At 40.4% G+C, this 17,596-nt stretch overlaps 1 protein-coding gene across 2 annotated transcripts in view; it reads right to left on the bottom strand.

The window, feature by feature from the left end:
• Positions 1-9,414, bottom strand: part of epha2b (eph receptor A2 b) — a 29,072-nt gene extending 19,658 nt beyond the window's left edge. For both annotated transcript variants that reach the window (XM_058084535.1, XM_058084536.1), the window contains exons 1-3: positions 9,227-9,414; positions 8,387-8,466; positions 5,884-6,532 (exon numbers count right to left, since the gene is read on the bottom strand). In XM_058084535.1, the coding sequence (XP_057940518.1) occupies positions 5,884-6,532; positions 8,387-8,466; positions 9,227-9,311 (814 nt within the window). In that variant the 5' untranslated portion in view covers positions 9,312-9,414. The remainder of the gene's footprint in view (positions 1-5,883; positions 6,533-8,386; positions 8,467-9,226) is intronic.
• Positions 9,415-17,596: the final 8,182 nt, after the last annotated feature.

Raw genomic sequence — 17,596 nt, 5'->3', positions numbered from 1 at the left:
AACCCACGCATGCAAGGGGAGAACATGCAAACAACACACAGAGATGGCCGAGGGTGGAATTGAGGGGGTGTTTTATTTTGTGAAAATTACCGAAAGAGCATTGCTCACTTCGGCTATTCAAAATTGTAAACGGTTGGCATTTGGACAAAGAAATGGCACACTCGGGATTGAAGCGTCCACTTTCTCGCCTGATTTTTAAAAAAATCTCTATAAAGTGATGTAGTTAAAGAGTTTGGAGCTAAAGTGAAATCAGCGTCAGCCTGTCGATTTCGGCTGGGGTAGAAGCGCAATGCATTGTGGGTTATCAATATATACACATCAAATATACACTGTAGTGTAAACACTTTGCATACTGTCTGATGGATTGGGTATGCAGTATGGAGTGTGGATAGTATGGGCATGGGAGTATGTAGTAGTTAGTATGCGGTTTCGAACACAGCCCATGACTTCATACACAAAAGTGAATATGCCTCCTTCTTTCCTGCAGGGGTTGACTTTTTTGTGACAGTATTTAGACTTGAAGCAAAAGAATCAAATGAAAGGAATCAATTCATTCTTGCATTTCCTGTTGGTTTCAGAGTAATAACTGTCTTATAACTCATGGTGAAACATGACGGTGCAAGGTACCACTTGAAAGCAATCATCCTCCTCCCATTATCTAAAAGTGACTCCCTCGCCCGGCGGGCAGATGCTACCTTGGCACCACATCTGAAGATTCTGAAAATTCCTTTATGGTAAGAAAAAAAAAAAAAAAAAGAGTCCCTATCCAACATATGAATCAAAAACTCACTCTAGCAATTAAGAGAGATGTGAAATCCACAGGCGGTGGTGTAAATCAGAGGCAGGGCAGAGCTGCCATGTTTAGGCTGACATTGCGTCAGACTTGTCAGACTTGAGTCTTGTAAGTTTAAGGGGGATTACAAAGCCAGTGTAGAAAGAACCGGCCATGAATCACCGGCTTTTATCAAGTGTGTAAGGCAGCCTTCCTTGATAACATTCCTGTAACCGCACCCATTTAGAGCAGAAAAAAAAGTTTGTATTTCATTCTTACAAAACGTTGATCTCTCCTCATCTCCTATATCTTCTCATAGTCATATTTTCTTGTGTGTGTGTGGCCCTTCTTTATCTTCTTTATTTTCTTTTCAGAATATGGAGCAGGCAAATAAATAATGAGCAGTAGGCCACAAATTGCCCCAGGACTGGACTTTGGACATCCGCTAGTCTAAATGGTTTCATCTGGGCCGTGTGACAGGGCATGTTTAAACCCCGCTGGTGTCATATTTGGGACTCCTGCAACCCGGCCAAAAATAATAATTCCACTGAAGACAACATAACATGCTTATATCTGTTTAGTGCTCCTCAAGCGACATCTTTTCACTGGAAAATAAGTATGGGAATCTTTCGATGAATCTAGGGCAAAATAAGGAAAATGGAACCGGTAAGGCTTCACAAAAAAAGGCAGTGGGCGGGGCTGGAAAAGCAGACAAAAGAAGTAGTTACTTAAGTTAAAAAGAAAGCACCAACACACCCAGGCCAATTACTACATGTTCACATTATTCACCACACAACTTGGACTTAGTGACCGACCGTTACATCATGCGAGGACGAGCGCAAGGAGCAAATTAGGAGAGACAGAAAATAGTTTACAGGAACTCTCTGGTGAGAAGAATAATCACTTTACTGGAACTCGGTGGACAGTCGTTACACACGAGGCGCCATCTTGTCCAAATTGTGCTTTCCTCAAATAAACGCCTTGTGGGAAAGCCGTGGCGTGGGATTAGGTCTGATGAGGCTGATGGAGCGAGGACCTGGACAGCTAAACATAATCCTAAAGTCCTAAAGCCAAGGCTGCCTGTGCTCCATTATGCAGCACTTACAAACGATAAGCGCCTCTATTGTAGCAGGGAGGATTATGGGTAAGGAAGGGTGTGATAGGAAATGAAGAAAAAGGGAGCTAAGCCACATGGGGAAACCCACAGCAAATACATTGACTAGCTTCCTAACTACAGTATGACAAAGGCAATTACTAAACTAAAAGTATCAAGATTATTTATCTAGTACCACTTCACAATTCTAATGCACCTTGCGAGGTATGCTAAAAATCTCAAGAAAAAGCGACACACTTAAAGGGACCCTATTATGTTCCTTTTCGGAGCTTTGTATTGAGTTGTGGACTCCTCTAGAGCAGCTACACACAATAACCCACACAGAAAGCTCTCTAGATCTTCCAGATTCTCTTTCTGCAGTGTTTCCATGGACTTCCTATTTCCGATCCGACTCCTGCCCTCCTCTAGTTACGCCCACTTTGCTGCGATTGGTCACACTCCCGAGGACTTCCGGATATGTAGGTCCACGTTGACAAGCAATCCCATCCAAAATTTCATTCAGGGCTGACTTCTAAATGCGCAAATGCACCTCATTATCTGATGCTTTGGCATGGTTTAACACAAGAATACAACACTGTAACAATATTTGTGGAAGTGGAAAAACACAATACGTAGGTTTCCTTTAAACCAGGGGTCTCAAACACGTGGCCCGCGGGCCAAATGTGGCCTGCAGGACACTTGTTTGAGGCCCCCGCCTTGATATGAAAGTTTAATGTGGCCCGCGCAAGTTTGATATGGTATGGTATCATGTACCCAGAAAAAAATTATTACGTTTGATTAATGTTCATGTTAAAGGTTAAATAACTGTTAATAATTATCCTCCCTATCCGTGTGGAAGTGGTAAGTTTTTGGCTTTTTAAGTTTAAAGGAAATAACTTGGAGGCTACCGTTTAGGTCGCTCGCTCTCTAGTTTGCGAGTTAGCATGTGTCTCAAGACCCTGCAGTTGCACAATATGTTGTAAATAAAAAAAGTATAAATGTGACTATAGTCGTGTTTTGTCATGTCTACAGGGCTCTAATAATGCTTTGTTCATTTTAATCTGAAAAAAAATATTTGTCTACCTATATGTGGTTTCTTAAGTTTTTATTATTTGCGTTTTATTATTATTATTATTATATTTATTTATTGATTGATTTTCTTTATTCTTGATTTTTTATTTATTTTTCATCTTATTTTGTGTAGAAAAATAAAAATGAAGATATTTGAGAACAGTGGAATGTTTTATCAGAGCTTTTCTTGTAGAAAATCGAAACCAAAGCAAAGTTTATTCATTTTTCTGTTTTTAATAAATGTGTTTTGTTTTTTTGGAAAACCTGATGCGGCCCAGCCTCGACCAGACCCTAGCTCCAGTGGCCCTCAAGTAAATTGAGTTTGAGACCCCTGCTTTAAACCTTTGATGCTCACTGAAGTGATGTGTAATACAACAAAGTGTTGTACAATTTAATATTCCGAATGTTGTTCCTGCAAATTTGAGTGGGTTTTGTGTGGGCTACCGAGGGTAAATATTGGCTCAAACTATTTAGTTAACACACACTTCATCAAGCCTTCATCAATCTGGTGAATACGGCGCTAACAATAATAATAAACATACAAATCCTGGGAGTGATAGAATGTCTGATTTATCTTTTACTTGACACTCACGTTGTCCAACAGCCAAAATAAGCCGCTTTAAACGGAGTGTGTTTTCATTAAAAACACGGACATTATACAGTAGATATGATTTAGAGCCACTTCATAAACCCTGCTCCATTCGCAAGGACACTTTTGGCCAAAAATGAAGGATTTGGGATCTTCAAGTTGAATGTTTTCCTCCCATTCATGTGGTCCATGACCTCTCATTTGACTTTTTCGATTTGCTTTGTTTAGTCATTTCTATGCAAGGTCTTGACCCCACCCCACCCCCGCCACCATTAACACTCCTTGGAAGGAGGCTCTTCCTCAGCAAACCTACACAGGAGGTGGGAGTAGAGGTGGAGGTGGTCTCCATCGACCGTAGCCGGGGAAAGACAGCGCTTCATTGTTTTCCTACCTTTACATTCCAGTCCGCCCCTCTTTCCCTCTTCTTTAAAAAAGACATTTTTCCTCTCATTCCTTCCTCCCTCATCATCCCACCTGACAACATCCCACAGCTCCAAACAGTAAACTTCAGCTCTTGCCATGGGGTGTGCAAATCTGTTACAGGCACGCATGATTTACAACACTAATCCTGTGGGCCTTTAACTGTGGAAAAGCCAGCGTGTGTGTGTTTGCGTGTGTGTGCATGTGTGTGAGACGGGAGTCATAAGGTGGCTTGTCATGATTCCCATCTGAGCAGGCTTGTCTGTGCATGTAAGTCAGGCCTTCTCCATTAATGAAAGCCAAAGCCGCTTGGCAGAAACTGCAAAAACCAAGCTGCATCAAAAGCATCAGTCGAAACCAAACAACAACGATGGAGTATCATGTATTAACTTGATAATGATGCATCTACTCTAGCAATGAGTGACCAGCACTCAACTGACCGGGTAACCCGGTACCTCCTAGTACCTGGTAGTACCTTGTTTTCCCAGTGAAAGGCCATCAGTTGCAATTAGAGTAAGTACCGTGCAGTGGTAAAGTAGGAAGCAAGGTCACAAAGTCACTTGAACTTCTCCCCACTCTTCTTTCTCACCAGCAATATATATGCTGATAACACTCCCATGTGGACGTTCTTGTAGTACCTCCTACTACCTGGTAGTACCCTAGAAAGTGCATAAAAGTGGGAACAAAGACAGCTTCCTCCCTCCTTTCTTATTTCTTGCCAGCCTTAAAGATGCTAATCGATGCCAATTGAGTACACTGGACTCACGCCCTCTTGTAACACTTTCATTCTTCACTTGTTTGCATAAAAATAAAAGCTTCCTCGTACATTTGAAAATGTAACGGCAAGGGCAAACGAGGAGGACTACAGAGCACACCAATGTCCTGACGAGACGAGTCGGTCAGAGCTTTTTAACAGTTGAATGAGTGATCCACTACAATGCAGGAATTTAGAGAAAGTCTGAATGTGTGAAATTGGATTTGCCATCTTTAGTCTAAATTAGTGGCAGTCTGGATCAGATCCAAGCGAATCTTTGGTTGAGTTACCACCATAAATGATGGAGATATGCTGATGATGTCATCATGGTAGGGAATTGAACTTCGACTGATTCAACAAGCTGTAATTCGCAATAATGTGTGACATTAAATTAGCTATGAGTAAAACGTTTGAGCGGCACGGCGGTCGAGTGGTTAGCGCACAGACCTCACAGCTAGGTGGACCAGGGTTCAATTCCACCCTCGGCCATCTCTGTGTGGAGTTTGCATGTTCTCCCTGTGCATGCGTGGGTTTTCTCCGGGTACTCCGGTTTCCTCCCACATTCCAAAAAACATGCTAGGTTAATTGGTGACTCCAAATTGTCCATAGGTATGAATGTGAGTGTGAATGGTTGTTTGTCTATATGTGCCCTGTGATTGGCTGGCCACCAGTCCAGGGTGTACCCCGCCTCTCGCCCGAAGACAGCTGGGATAGGCTCCAGCACCCCCCACGACCCTTGTGAGGATAAGCAGTAGAAAATGAATGAATGAATGAATAAAACGTTTGATAGGAATACTATAAAACTTTAAAACTTTCATGTTAAAACCTGAATAGAAGTTGTAACAATTATATGAGCACCATTGAGAAAAAATGCACACCGACAGCAAAAATTATAGCGGTTGATAAAAATGACATCCCCATTTAAGAGAATACGCTTAGACATGTCGATCTAGACCTAAGCATTCCTTCCATTGCGGAGGAGGCACGTTAGCCAGGGGGAGAATTCCACTGGGCAATGACAATAACGCCCACGACAAACATATGCAGTATAGCAACCGAAAAACAGCAACTCAATGGCAAACGATCACTGCAAATATATACGTTCACATGGGAACTGTGGAGGGTAAAAAGCCAGGAAAGGTGAAAAGCCTCAAGGTAGAAATGGCAAAAATGCAACCTCTTACCTTGACAAGTGTCTTTGACTTCTTCATAGCCCTCTTTGCACTGGCACTGTCCAACTGGCACCACCCACTCTCCATCCAAGGTGCAGTAAATACGAGGCAGCTCCTCGCTCACGGCATTATCCACGCATACCCCGCTCACTTCTCTCAGAGCCTGGTTCTCTCCGCCAGCCACCGTTTCCCGGAAGGACGCGAGGCTCATCACTGTGGCCGGGCAGGTTTTGTAGTAAACTCTCACCGAGAGCAAAGCGACACATGCACCGATGTCTTGGAAAGCCAAGTAGAAGCCTTTCCGCGAGAGGTTCTCCACCACTCGAGTCTCGGTGTTGATGCACAGCTCGTTCTTGCTGGTGATCTCATCGGGAGCGATAGTGGCCACTTTCTTGAACTGACCCTTACGGAAGGTGGTGCCCACGTCGATGTCCGACTCTGACGTGAAGAGGTTGAAGGTTTCCTTGCAGGTCACCGAGGCGCCGTCAAAGGAGTTGCAGTCACGTACGATGAACTGGAGCTCCACGAAGACTCTCGAGGCTGACGGTCGCCGTTGGATGAAGGTGGTGCGTAGCCAGTTGTCTTGCTCACGTTCACCGACATTGCAGACAGAATAGGTGTAGAACTGAGAGCCGTTCAGGGTCCTTTGGACGACCTCCCACTAAAACACAGCGACACCAGTCAACAAGATTAGAGGATTTAAAACCAAGCCCTGAGGAATCCCTCAGCTATCATGTTGGTTACTGAGGCGGTTTCTTTAGTCAGCTCGTTGAGATTTAAACAATTTAATGCGCCAATATTACTTCAGTTGCTTCAAAAAAGTTTGGAGTCGACTAATTAACATTATATAGGGTACTTTGGTATATGTCAGAACTTGCATTTACAATTTACAAGAAACTAAGTTAATTTCAGCTAGCTTACAATACTGTCATTGGGATAACTCATTTTATCATTACACTCATTTTAATGTGGATTGTGAATGATGGGCAAAATTCCCAAAAAAGTGCAGTTTCCCTTTAATTGTTCAAGATGGAAAACTGGATAGCATATACATACGTATACATATACAGCCATCAATTTCCTTCAACACTAATCCAGTGTAGGGTCATGGAGTTAACCAATACAGCTTAACTTTCACATCAAGCATGGGGAACCACTTGCATGTCCGACATTATTTTCCAGCTCATTTTCCAGCACGCCATCAGTGCTTATATACTGTGTGTTAAAAGTTACCACAAATACGTCTAAAAAAAAAAAAGCACATGTTTGAACATACACTAGCCCTGAAAAGTTTGGGCTCACTTGCAAATGTCTTGGTTTTCCAAAGAAAAACACATTTTCATGCATTTCACAAACATTTTTTTCCATTTCACAAAATTTTTTTCCCATTTCACAAACATTTTTAACATCTCCTGGTATGGCTGCTAATCCAAGTTCATCATTTTATAAGGCTAATAGATGATTAGAAAAGCCATCTAAAAATCTAAACTAAAACTAAAATCTCTTACCATGCTGTTAACTACTCCCTTCAGAGAGCAGCACAAACTGGGTCTAACAAGGACAGAAAAACGCTGCACAACTGTGCAAGAAGACAAATATCTGAGAGTGTGTAGTTTAAGACAAAGACGCCTCACAGGTCGTCACCTGGCAGCTGCACTAAATAGTAGCCGTCAAACACCAGTGTCAGTATCAACAGTGAAGCGGCGACTTCAGGATGCTGGACTTCATGGCAGGACTGCCAAGAAAAAGCCATATCTCAGACTGGCCAAAAAAAATTCCCAAAACTTTTGAGCGGTAGTGTAGCTCTCAAGGTACAACATCCCTGATGAGTGCATGAACTGTAAAATAACAATCACAAGTAAGTAACATAGGTATGCTGTGAAAGTGAAAACTAAAGTGGCATCTATCGGAAGGAAACCTCACTTTGAGAAGTCGGGCGATCACACATTTGAGTCGCCATCACTTTCAACGAGCCGATTCTGACTCAATTACTTTGAAATCACAACATGGACATAAACAAACACCTCCTTTCTCTTGAATCCATTGTTAAGAATAGACATTTTCAAAAGAGTTTCTGTGACCATTAAAATGCCCCCCATCAGCACCCGCTACAGACCTTAAAGTTAATTGCTCGCTAACGTACAATTCTGGAGCCGCAGCCTTGAAACCACAAGAAGCCACAAGTATTCCCAGTTCAGGGCAAGCAGCTATACTGTCTGCCTGCGCTTTGGTGTAGCCCAGACATGCTCAGCAGGCAACTCCCGCCGGGAAGTTCAATTCCACTGCTCAAGCGACCATCAGGCTGACCATGAAGTGCAACATTTGACAGAAAGCTGATGTCTGCGCACACAGCCAAGGCCTTTAACAAGCCCGCCACACAAGTCAAATGGTCAAATATTTCACACAACTCCTGTGCAAATTCCCCACATGCAGTTTTTTTCCCAAGGCAAATTCCGAGTGTAAACGTGCACAGGCGCTGGTGTGGAATGAAAAGAGCACAGAGCAAGATACTCACCCCTGGCTTGTCTCCTTGGTCTAAAGGCCAAGTCAACCAGCCCAGCTCACCTCCTGTGGCCTTCATGTCTAGAAGAACCTCTGTGGAGACACAAGAACATTTCTTAGTCCAAGAACGCCATCTCCTCTAATTAATAATAAGAAGAAGAAATTACATGCACATTCTGCTAAGAAAAATTTGAAATAAAATTCCTCTTTATTGCAAGGTGTTTAGAATATGACATTTTCATTGATGCCAACATTGTTGCCGCACTGGATCCCATTATAAGCATATATTTTATGCAATATTACGTTTTCCCCTATTAAAAAAAAATCAGGATACACCAAACAATAACTTTTTTTCTCTATGGATAGATCAGATGTTGTAGAACACATTAAACAATTCCATGTGATCAAAATGGAAAACAAATGTTCCAGTTTTATTATATTTTTATGAGAAGAGCCGTTTTGGGACCTTAGAAAGAAACGCCTAAGTTTGCTTGACATTCACTTGAGGATTAAAATCTGTTTTAAAACTTACTCATGAATAATGCCTATATATTGTATATCTGTATGTCGTTCTTTGCTTATTTATTCAGTTCTTGCTATGTTTTTCTTCTTATAAAACTTTTCTTTGTGAAATTGAATTATAAGAAAAACAGTGTTGTGTTGCAGTTGCTTGTGTTAAGTTATGTTTCAAAAATAAAATACAACAGTTGAAGTGTTTTCATCCAAGAAAGTATAGTCAATCAAAGAGTGCGTTCTGGTTGTCACATTTCCTGAGAGAGTATCTCGCCATGACATGTGTGCTCTACCGCTACAGTAAAAGTTTTAAAAGTGTTCTTAAAAGACAGACACTCACCTTCTTTTGTTTGTAGCGTAATCAGGATGCCGTTAATGAGTACATAAGAAAATAATAAAGGCCGGACTCCTGTGAAGAAATCCATTTGGCCAACTTTGTGGGCTTTTTTTCTGTGCTTCCTTCCTCTCTCTGAGCTCCTGACTGACTGGAGGAGTACTCCTCACTTTGCTGCTCATTCACAAAGCACCACCCGCCTGCATGCTGGAATGCGTGTGCGTGAGGGGGCGGGGGTGTGTGGGAGGAGGAGGAGGAGGAGGAGGAGGAAGACTCCTCCTGAGAAAGAAATCTTTGTTGCTGCATTCAGGAACAGTTGGCATTATCACCTGAACACCATGAAGTTGCTCTCATGTCATTTATGTAGCCAAGTAAAAAAAATAACTAAATATATATATATATACTACCACTTGAAAGTTTGGGATCACTTGCAAATTTCTTTGTAACACATTTCACATTTCACACACATTTCATGCATTTCACAAACCATTTTTTTCCATTTCACAAACAATTAAAATGAATCAGATGATTTTCAAAGAAGGATGTACATTTTTGCTTAGAGGCCTACTATCAACAACTGTCAGTCCTCTGCATCAATCTCCTGGTATGGCTGCTAATCCATAAAATTCATCATTTTATAAGGCTAATAGATGATTAGAAAAGCCATCTAAAAATCTAAACTAAAACTAAAATCTATTACCATGCTGTTAACTACTCCCTTCAGAGAGCAGCACAAACTGGGTCTAACAAGGACAGAAAAACGCTGCACAACTGTGCAAGAAGACAATTATCTGAGAGTGTGTAGTTTAAGAGAAAGACGCCTCACAGGTCGTCACCTGGCAGCTGCACTAAATAGTAGCCGTCAAACACCATTGTCAGTATCAACAGTGAAGCGGCGACTTCAGGACTGCTAAGAAAAAGCCATATCTCAGACTGGCCAAAAAAATTCCCAAGTGATCCCAAACTTTTGAGCGGTAGTGTATATTTTAAAAGGGGACCTATGATGCATTTACCACTTTTCTGACCTATAAATGTAATTAGAATGTTGTATTCCCGTGTTAAACCATGCCAAAGTTTCAGATGATGAGGTTTGGGCATTTGGAAGTGAGTCCTGAAATAAGTTTGGGATGGGTCAAAACGCTCGGTTTGAGAAGGTGTGGTTAAAGTGCCCCTTTGTGATGTCACAGAGGGGCGGACTTCCTAATATGGGCGTGTTAGTAACCTCTACCCTCCTCTGTTTACTTGCTAGCAAAGCCACATTTGTTTACAATTCTTAACAACACCACCGTCAGGCTGGAGTTCCTGATTCCCTCCCAACAAAAGAAATAGATTTTAATCTGTCAACAGCACTGGACTGTTTTGTGAACGTGGGCTAGAATGCAGCTGGACTAGCAGACACCTTTCCAACGTTACTTGGTCGTGTGGACTTAGCAAGCAGGAAGTAACAATTTAACAGTGTCGTAACTGTGTTTATTTTGTGCGAGTCATGGAGAAAAAAATACGCTTTGGTGGCTACATTCGTTTACTGACGCTGTAGAAAACCGCTATACGCTAAAATGCTAAAATGCTAAAATGCTAAAATGCTAAAATGCTAAAATACTAAAATACTAAAATGCTAAAATGCTAAAGTGCTAAAATGTTAAAATGCTAAAATGCTAAAGCTACTTCCCATTGAGGTGACATCTTGAAGTAATCTCTTTTCTTGAGAAACTTGAGGACTGTCCAGTCAACCACCTTGACAGTGGTTGACTTCTTTTTCCGCCTGACAGTCGGGAATGCTAGAAATTACGTATAATATTGTCAGTTGAGTTAATAAAGCTTTTCTGATGACAGCAGCTTGACCCCGGACCATATAAATTATGATTTCATTATTCCCAGTGAGAAAAAATGCCCAATTGTGTTTAACCTTATGAAGATTCATTGCATTCCTAACAGATATAATGTATCCTTGCTGATATAAAAGTGAAGGAGACAATGAAAAATTCCAAAAATTCCTACTGTGTGACATATCAGGTACAGGCACAAGTGAACCTAACAACAAAGCAACAAAAAAAGTGAGATCCAAATGCTAAGAATATTTGATGAAATCGTGTAATGAGTGTAAACAGTGACCATCATCAGTGATGCTGGTGAGCTGATACTATCAGCATCATGCTTTGTTGGTCAAAGAAGAAAGCGTTTCAAACTTTGTTTGGGGTCAAAACACTCATCTTTTAAAAGAGGCTTTATCAGATGTGAGGGTTGAGTCAGGCTGTGACCAATGAAAGTGAACATTTGGTTCACTCGGTCAGTTCGGAGAAGAACCAGACTCATTTTCTCTGCAAACATATGCAAATAAATACATCTAACATTCTAATACCACTATCTAATATTATTACAACATGCTAACTACATTTTTAGGTCAGAGAAGTGGAAAAAACCATCAAAGGTCCCCTTTATTAATAAAAAATAATAATAATTGAAGGATAAACAACTTCAGAGTAATTTACTCTTAGAATTATGTGTTTTGAAGGCGCCGAATATTTATCTTCATGTCTTCATGCTTAAGTCTATGTTCTGCAAATTCTCTGCAAGTTCTATTCAATATGGATATTATTTAATATTCGCACATTGCAGACAGGATTTAACAGTTTTATCCGCCATGTGCTTTTCTACTGTATTCAGCTTAAACCCCCTTTTAAATTTCAAAGAAAAGCTGGAATGGACAATAGTTACACTGCGGCCTTCCTGTCTATGTGGCAGCCTGCATGCAGGGCAATCATTTGCATCATTATTTGCCACCATGCAGAATTATTTGCCACCATGAAAGGATCTGGTGGAGGGAAGAAGCTGCTCTTACTTGCATTGTGGCGTCCGTCTCCACATACAGAGGCGTAATCAAACTGACAAGCGCAGAGAAATGGATTCATATAAGCATAATGGCCGCTCTCAATAGCGGCCTCCAATTCAACAGCTGGCCCAGTAATGGCTTGTCATAACTTATGGGAAATATCCCAAAAATGCCAAAAGTGTAGACAGATAGTGGGCGCTTAATCTAGCCTTTCAGTCCCAGGAGGGAATGCATGAGTGGGGACAACTGGTGTTCATTGTAAAGGTTTTATTATCTGACTTCGCTTTACGGGACAGAATGTTGAGCAACAAGTGTGAGGATGATAAGAGAGTCTTTGAATGCAACACTCTACCTGCTTGCTAACGCTTCATCTTCGACTGGTGTGTTTACTTTGCAGCAGCAGCCTGGCTGCCAACATTACAATACAGTGTGGCATGGATTGGACACGCCCCCCCGCCCCCCTCTGACACACACACACACATACACACAAACGGTAGTTCACACACCTGTGATGCTGACACCGCGGGAAAGGAGGTGAACCCCCTTAGGCCGAGGCTATGTTTTATACACCCTGTTACCCCGCCAAAATACCCCCTCCTTCTTCCTGCTGTTGTGCCCTCGCAAGGCTCCAATTTCACAAAGCCCCCGAACCCCAAACCACAGATGAATGCATGGGTCTCTTATAAACCTTCCACCCACACCTCATGCCCCCACACACAGAGGACACGGGCCGGGCCAATGTTCTGGGCTAACCCTGCAAATCAGGCAAGGAACCATATTTGGTAACATACTTAGAGTACATACAAGTCCTACTATGAAGGCAGTAGACCTCCATATCTAACATGAACAGTGATAGTTGCAATGAAAGGCCAAAAAAATAATACAATAAAATGCAAAAATGATGATATGAGCTGGTCGTTAACTGGTACATGACAACACAAGAACCCCTAAAGTTTACAATGTGACAAAAATATACATAAATACATTCTCATGAAAATAATACAGCAAAAATAATGGTAAGAAACGACCTTGTGTACTGAAAAAACTATATCCACATCTAACCAGTTTATAATTAATTTGTTTCATACTTTGCACTTTACTTTGTTCTTATGCAGTATGAATGTTTGTGCCACATACAAAATGTGCAGCTTTCCAAACTGTTATTATTATTTCCTATGGTAAAAGACTTTTTCAGGTTTCATTATAACAAAAAATAAGAGTCCATTGCAAATTGAAAGCTAAAAAGTAAAAAAAATCTCAAACATAAGTTGAAATTATAAACTGGTTACACGTGGGTATAGTTTTTTCAGTACACAAGGTCGTTTCTTACCATTATTTTCATTATCATTATTATCATCATTATTATTTTCATGAGGAAATGTATTAATGTACTATATTTTTTGTCACATTGTAAACTTTAGGGGTTCTTGTGTTTATTAATCATTGCTAGGATTTCAGTTTCCAAGTAAAAATTGGAAATTTAATGTAACATTTTTTTAAAAACTCAATTTCCATGCAGATACAAGAGGAGAGTTGTCAGGAAAACAGGTATACAGTGTCTTGCTCAAGGGCACCTTAAGAGTGGCGCTCAAAAGCTACTTGGCATCTCTTCAACTGCCAGTCCCTATTTCCATATTTACGCGTGCTTTTCTCGTCTTTTTGGTCATGACAGGATGAGGAAATACGAGAAGTAAGGGGGGGGGGGGGGGGTGAGGGAGTCTTACAATGAGTCTTTGATATCCTTTTCTGCATTTGAATGAAATGATAAGACGTGCCCGGGTGGGGTGTGATGGGGGAGTGGGAGGAGGGAGGGGGGTCCCACCTGGTACGCCTGTTGAATATTTATTGTTCTTTTAGTGCGCCACTAAGCGGTAAGGCAGGATGTAAAGTGAGAACTAAAGTGCAATGAAGTGGGGTGCATGGTGGAGTGCTTGGGGGGGTTCAGTTTGGGGACTATGTGTGTGCGTGTGTCTGGGCGGGGGGGGGGGGGGGGTGGAAGCACAGGTGTAAGGCAACTGCGGCAGGACTGGTCAAACAGCACGGCTATTGTTTATATGCTCTCACACACACACACGTGGGCTCATCTGTTAGTGTGATTAGCAATATCTTCACTTACACCCCCCCACCCTAGACAAACATTGGAAGAAAACCTGGCATGAGAATATACGTTGTGCCATAAAATGTCATATTAGCCACCATGTGATTAGTAGGTGGCATTAAGTAGCAGGTTAGCAATACATTACTCATGGAGGATATGCTCAGCAGAAAGCATTCATGCATCAGGAAGGCTTGAGCCTACTCCATCTGACCATTCACTTTAACACACCTGGGGCACATTAACCATCACGTACGCCAACTCACAACCTGGACATGTCAGTCAAAGCACAACTGTTTAATTCAGGGGTCTCAAACTCATTTTACCTGGAGGCCACTGGAGCTAGGGTCTGGGCAAGGCTGGGCCGCATCAGGTTTTCCAAAAAAAAAAACCAAACGCATTTATTAAAAACAGAAAAAATATACAAACTTTTTCAGTGCTTTGGTTCCGATTTTCTACAATAAAAGCTCTGATAAAACATTCCACTGTTCTCAAATATCTTAATTTTTATTTTTCTGCACAAAATAAGATGAAAAATAAATAAACAAATCAAGAATAAAGAAAATCAATCAGCAATAAATAAATATAATAATAATAAAACGGCAAATAATAAAAACATATGAAACCACATATAGTTGGTGGGTAGACAAATTATTTTTTTCAGATTAAAATGAACAAAGCATTATTAGAGCCCTGTAGACATGACAAAACACGACTATAGTCACATTTATACTCTTTTTATTTACAACATATTGCGCAACTGCAGGGTCTTGAAACACATGCTAACTCTCAAACTAGAGAGCTAGCGACCTAAACGGTAGCCTTCAAGTTATTTCCTTTAAACTTAAAAAGCCAAAAACGTACCACTTCCACACAGATAGGGAGGATAACTATTAGCAGTTATTTAACCTTTAACATGAACATTAATCAAACGTAATATTTTTTTCTGGGTACATGATACCATACAGCATCCGTATCAAACTTGCACGGGCCGCACTAATATTAAACTTTCATATCAAGGCGGGGGCCTCAAACTAGTGTCCTGCGGGCCACATTTGGCCCACGGGCCGCGTGTTTGAGACCCCTGGTTTAATTGGTGTATAGTACCAGAAATCATGCATGTTATTGTTAATTGTCGGTGGTGTGCTGTGAGCAATAAGGGCATTGATCTGACGTGAAACCCATTTTATATCATCTTTCATCCGTGTAGTGTATTCTGCGAATATCCGTCAGAAATACTTTATCCATAACTCATCCCTAAGTATTAGTTTATGAGTTATGAGCACGCAACTGTGTGTGTGGTAGTGAGTGAGCGAATGGCGTAATGTCGGCCTGCTGTGTGTTGAGGTAAGAGGGCTGGAAGCCTTGTGTTGAGTTGTAATATAAACCATTTCTACGTGGTTGCCGCCAGTGCGTGGTCATTTGTATTTGGAGTTAAAAAGCCCTAAAGGCATACACACACTCGGAGATGAATGTTTCAGGCTCACACTGTGACTGCTTTCATTGTTTTCTTTTCTGTACAAGGTATGTGTATTTGGTCAGTTTAATTTTAGAACAGACATAAATACTGCGGTTTGTGAACGTTTTAAGTAAGTGTATTTTAATGTTGTGTCCTCTCTTTTGCAAACAGAACAGGCCTCAAGTAAATGGCTCGGAAAACAATTTTACAAAGCCAATGTTCTTCCCTACACTGTAAAAAAAAAAAAAAAAATCCAAGTTGACTCAACTTAAAAAAATTGTAACCTTGCCGCCTTAATATTTTAATTAAATCTAACAAATTATTTCAGGTAATTTCAACTCACAACTAAGTTTCTCCAACTTAAAAGACCAAGTTCATGTGAATTATTGCTTTGTTTTGGGAACTTTCTTCATTAGGTCAAATAAATATTTTTGTTGTATCAACAATAGAACTCAAGTAATCTCAACTCACTTTTGATTTAGTTAGAAACGAATTATTTCAAGTAAATTCAACTCACAATTAAATTGAAATGAATTGAAATAATTTGTTAACCAGATTTGAAAATAAGTTGAGATTACTTGATTTACATTGTTGATACAAAAAAAATATTATTTGATCTAAAAAAATGAAGTTCCCACAGCAAAGCAATAAGTCACAGGAACTTGGTCTTTTAAGTTGGAGAAACTTAGTTGAAATTTTTCTAATTTGCTAGATTCCATCAACATTTTAAGGGAGCGAGGTTACAATTTTTTTTAAGTTGAGTCAACTTGGAATTTTTTACAGAATGTATCAGCTAGTCATAGTCTGGATGTAGCGGGGCTGCTTCTGGCTGTGTAAACCTGGATGAATCTTTCTTGAGGTCCCCACTCTCTACGGGGGACACTGTATCCCTTTAAACGGGGTAGTCAAGACCAGAATGTCAGCTTCTGCACCACCGTTGTGGATCTGACGGGTTGGTTTTGGCCCATGTATTAAATCAGCTATAAAATACACTAAAAAATATAAGTTACCATCAAATTTGCTTCTCATCTCTTAGTTACCTTCTTGGGCTTCCTCATCCATAAAAATGTTGGTTTTAATACTTTTGGTGTGGGCATGTAGGCCTTTTTTCGTCACTAAACCCCTGGATTTCAATTTCCAAAAATGGTAAAGTGAACCTCAAAAGAATCATATTAATAAATCAAAGGTTATTTTGTTACCTGACTATTACTGAGGGATATAGAACATCCCTCTTAAATCAGTTAGTTTTATTTATTTTCTCATTTTAGTATTAATCACTAAAGAAACATCTATGGCAGGGGTCTCAAAAACGCAGCCCGCGGGCCAAATGTGGCCCGCAGGACACTATTTTGAGGCCCCCGCCTTGATATAAAAGTTTAATGTTAGTGCGGCCCGCGCAAGTTTGATACGGATGCTGTATGGTATCATGTACCCAGAAAAAATTATTACGTTTGATTAATATTCATGTTAAAGGTTAAATAACTGTTAATAGTTATCCTCCCTATCCGTGTGGAAGTGGTAAGTTTTTGTCTATTTAAGTTTAAAGGAAATAACTTGAAGGCTACTGTTTAGGTCGCTAGCTCTCTAGTTTGCGAGTTAGCATGTGTCTCAAGACCCTGCAGTTGTGCAATATGTTGTATGTATATTTGTCTACCCACCATCTATATGTGGTTTCTTAAGTTTTTATTATTTGCCGTTTTATTATTATTATTATATTTATTTATTTATTACTGATTGATTGATTTTCTTTATTCTTGATTTGTTTATTTATTTTTCATCTTATTTTGTGTAGAAAAATAAAAAGTAAGATATTTGAGAACAGTGGAATGTTTTATCAGAGCTTTTCTTGTAGAAAATCGAAACCAAAGCAACGTTTATTCATTTTTCTGTTTTTAATAAATGCGTTTTTTTTTTTTTTTGGAAAACCTGATGCGGCCCAGTCTCGCCCAGACCCTAGCTCCAGTGGCCCCCAAGTAAATTGAGTTTGAGACC

This window comes from Doryrhamphus excisus, chromosome 10 (genome assembly GCF_030265055.1).
Source record: "Doryrhamphus excisus isolate RoL2022-K1 chromosome 10, RoL_Dexc_1.0, whole genome shotgun sequence".
Classification (NCBI taxonomy): domain Eukaryota; kingdom Metazoa; phylum Chordata; class Actinopteri; order Syngnathiformes; family Syngnathidae; genus Doryrhamphus; species Doryrhamphus excisus.
This window is presented reverse-complemented; position numbering and strand designations above follow the sequence as displayed.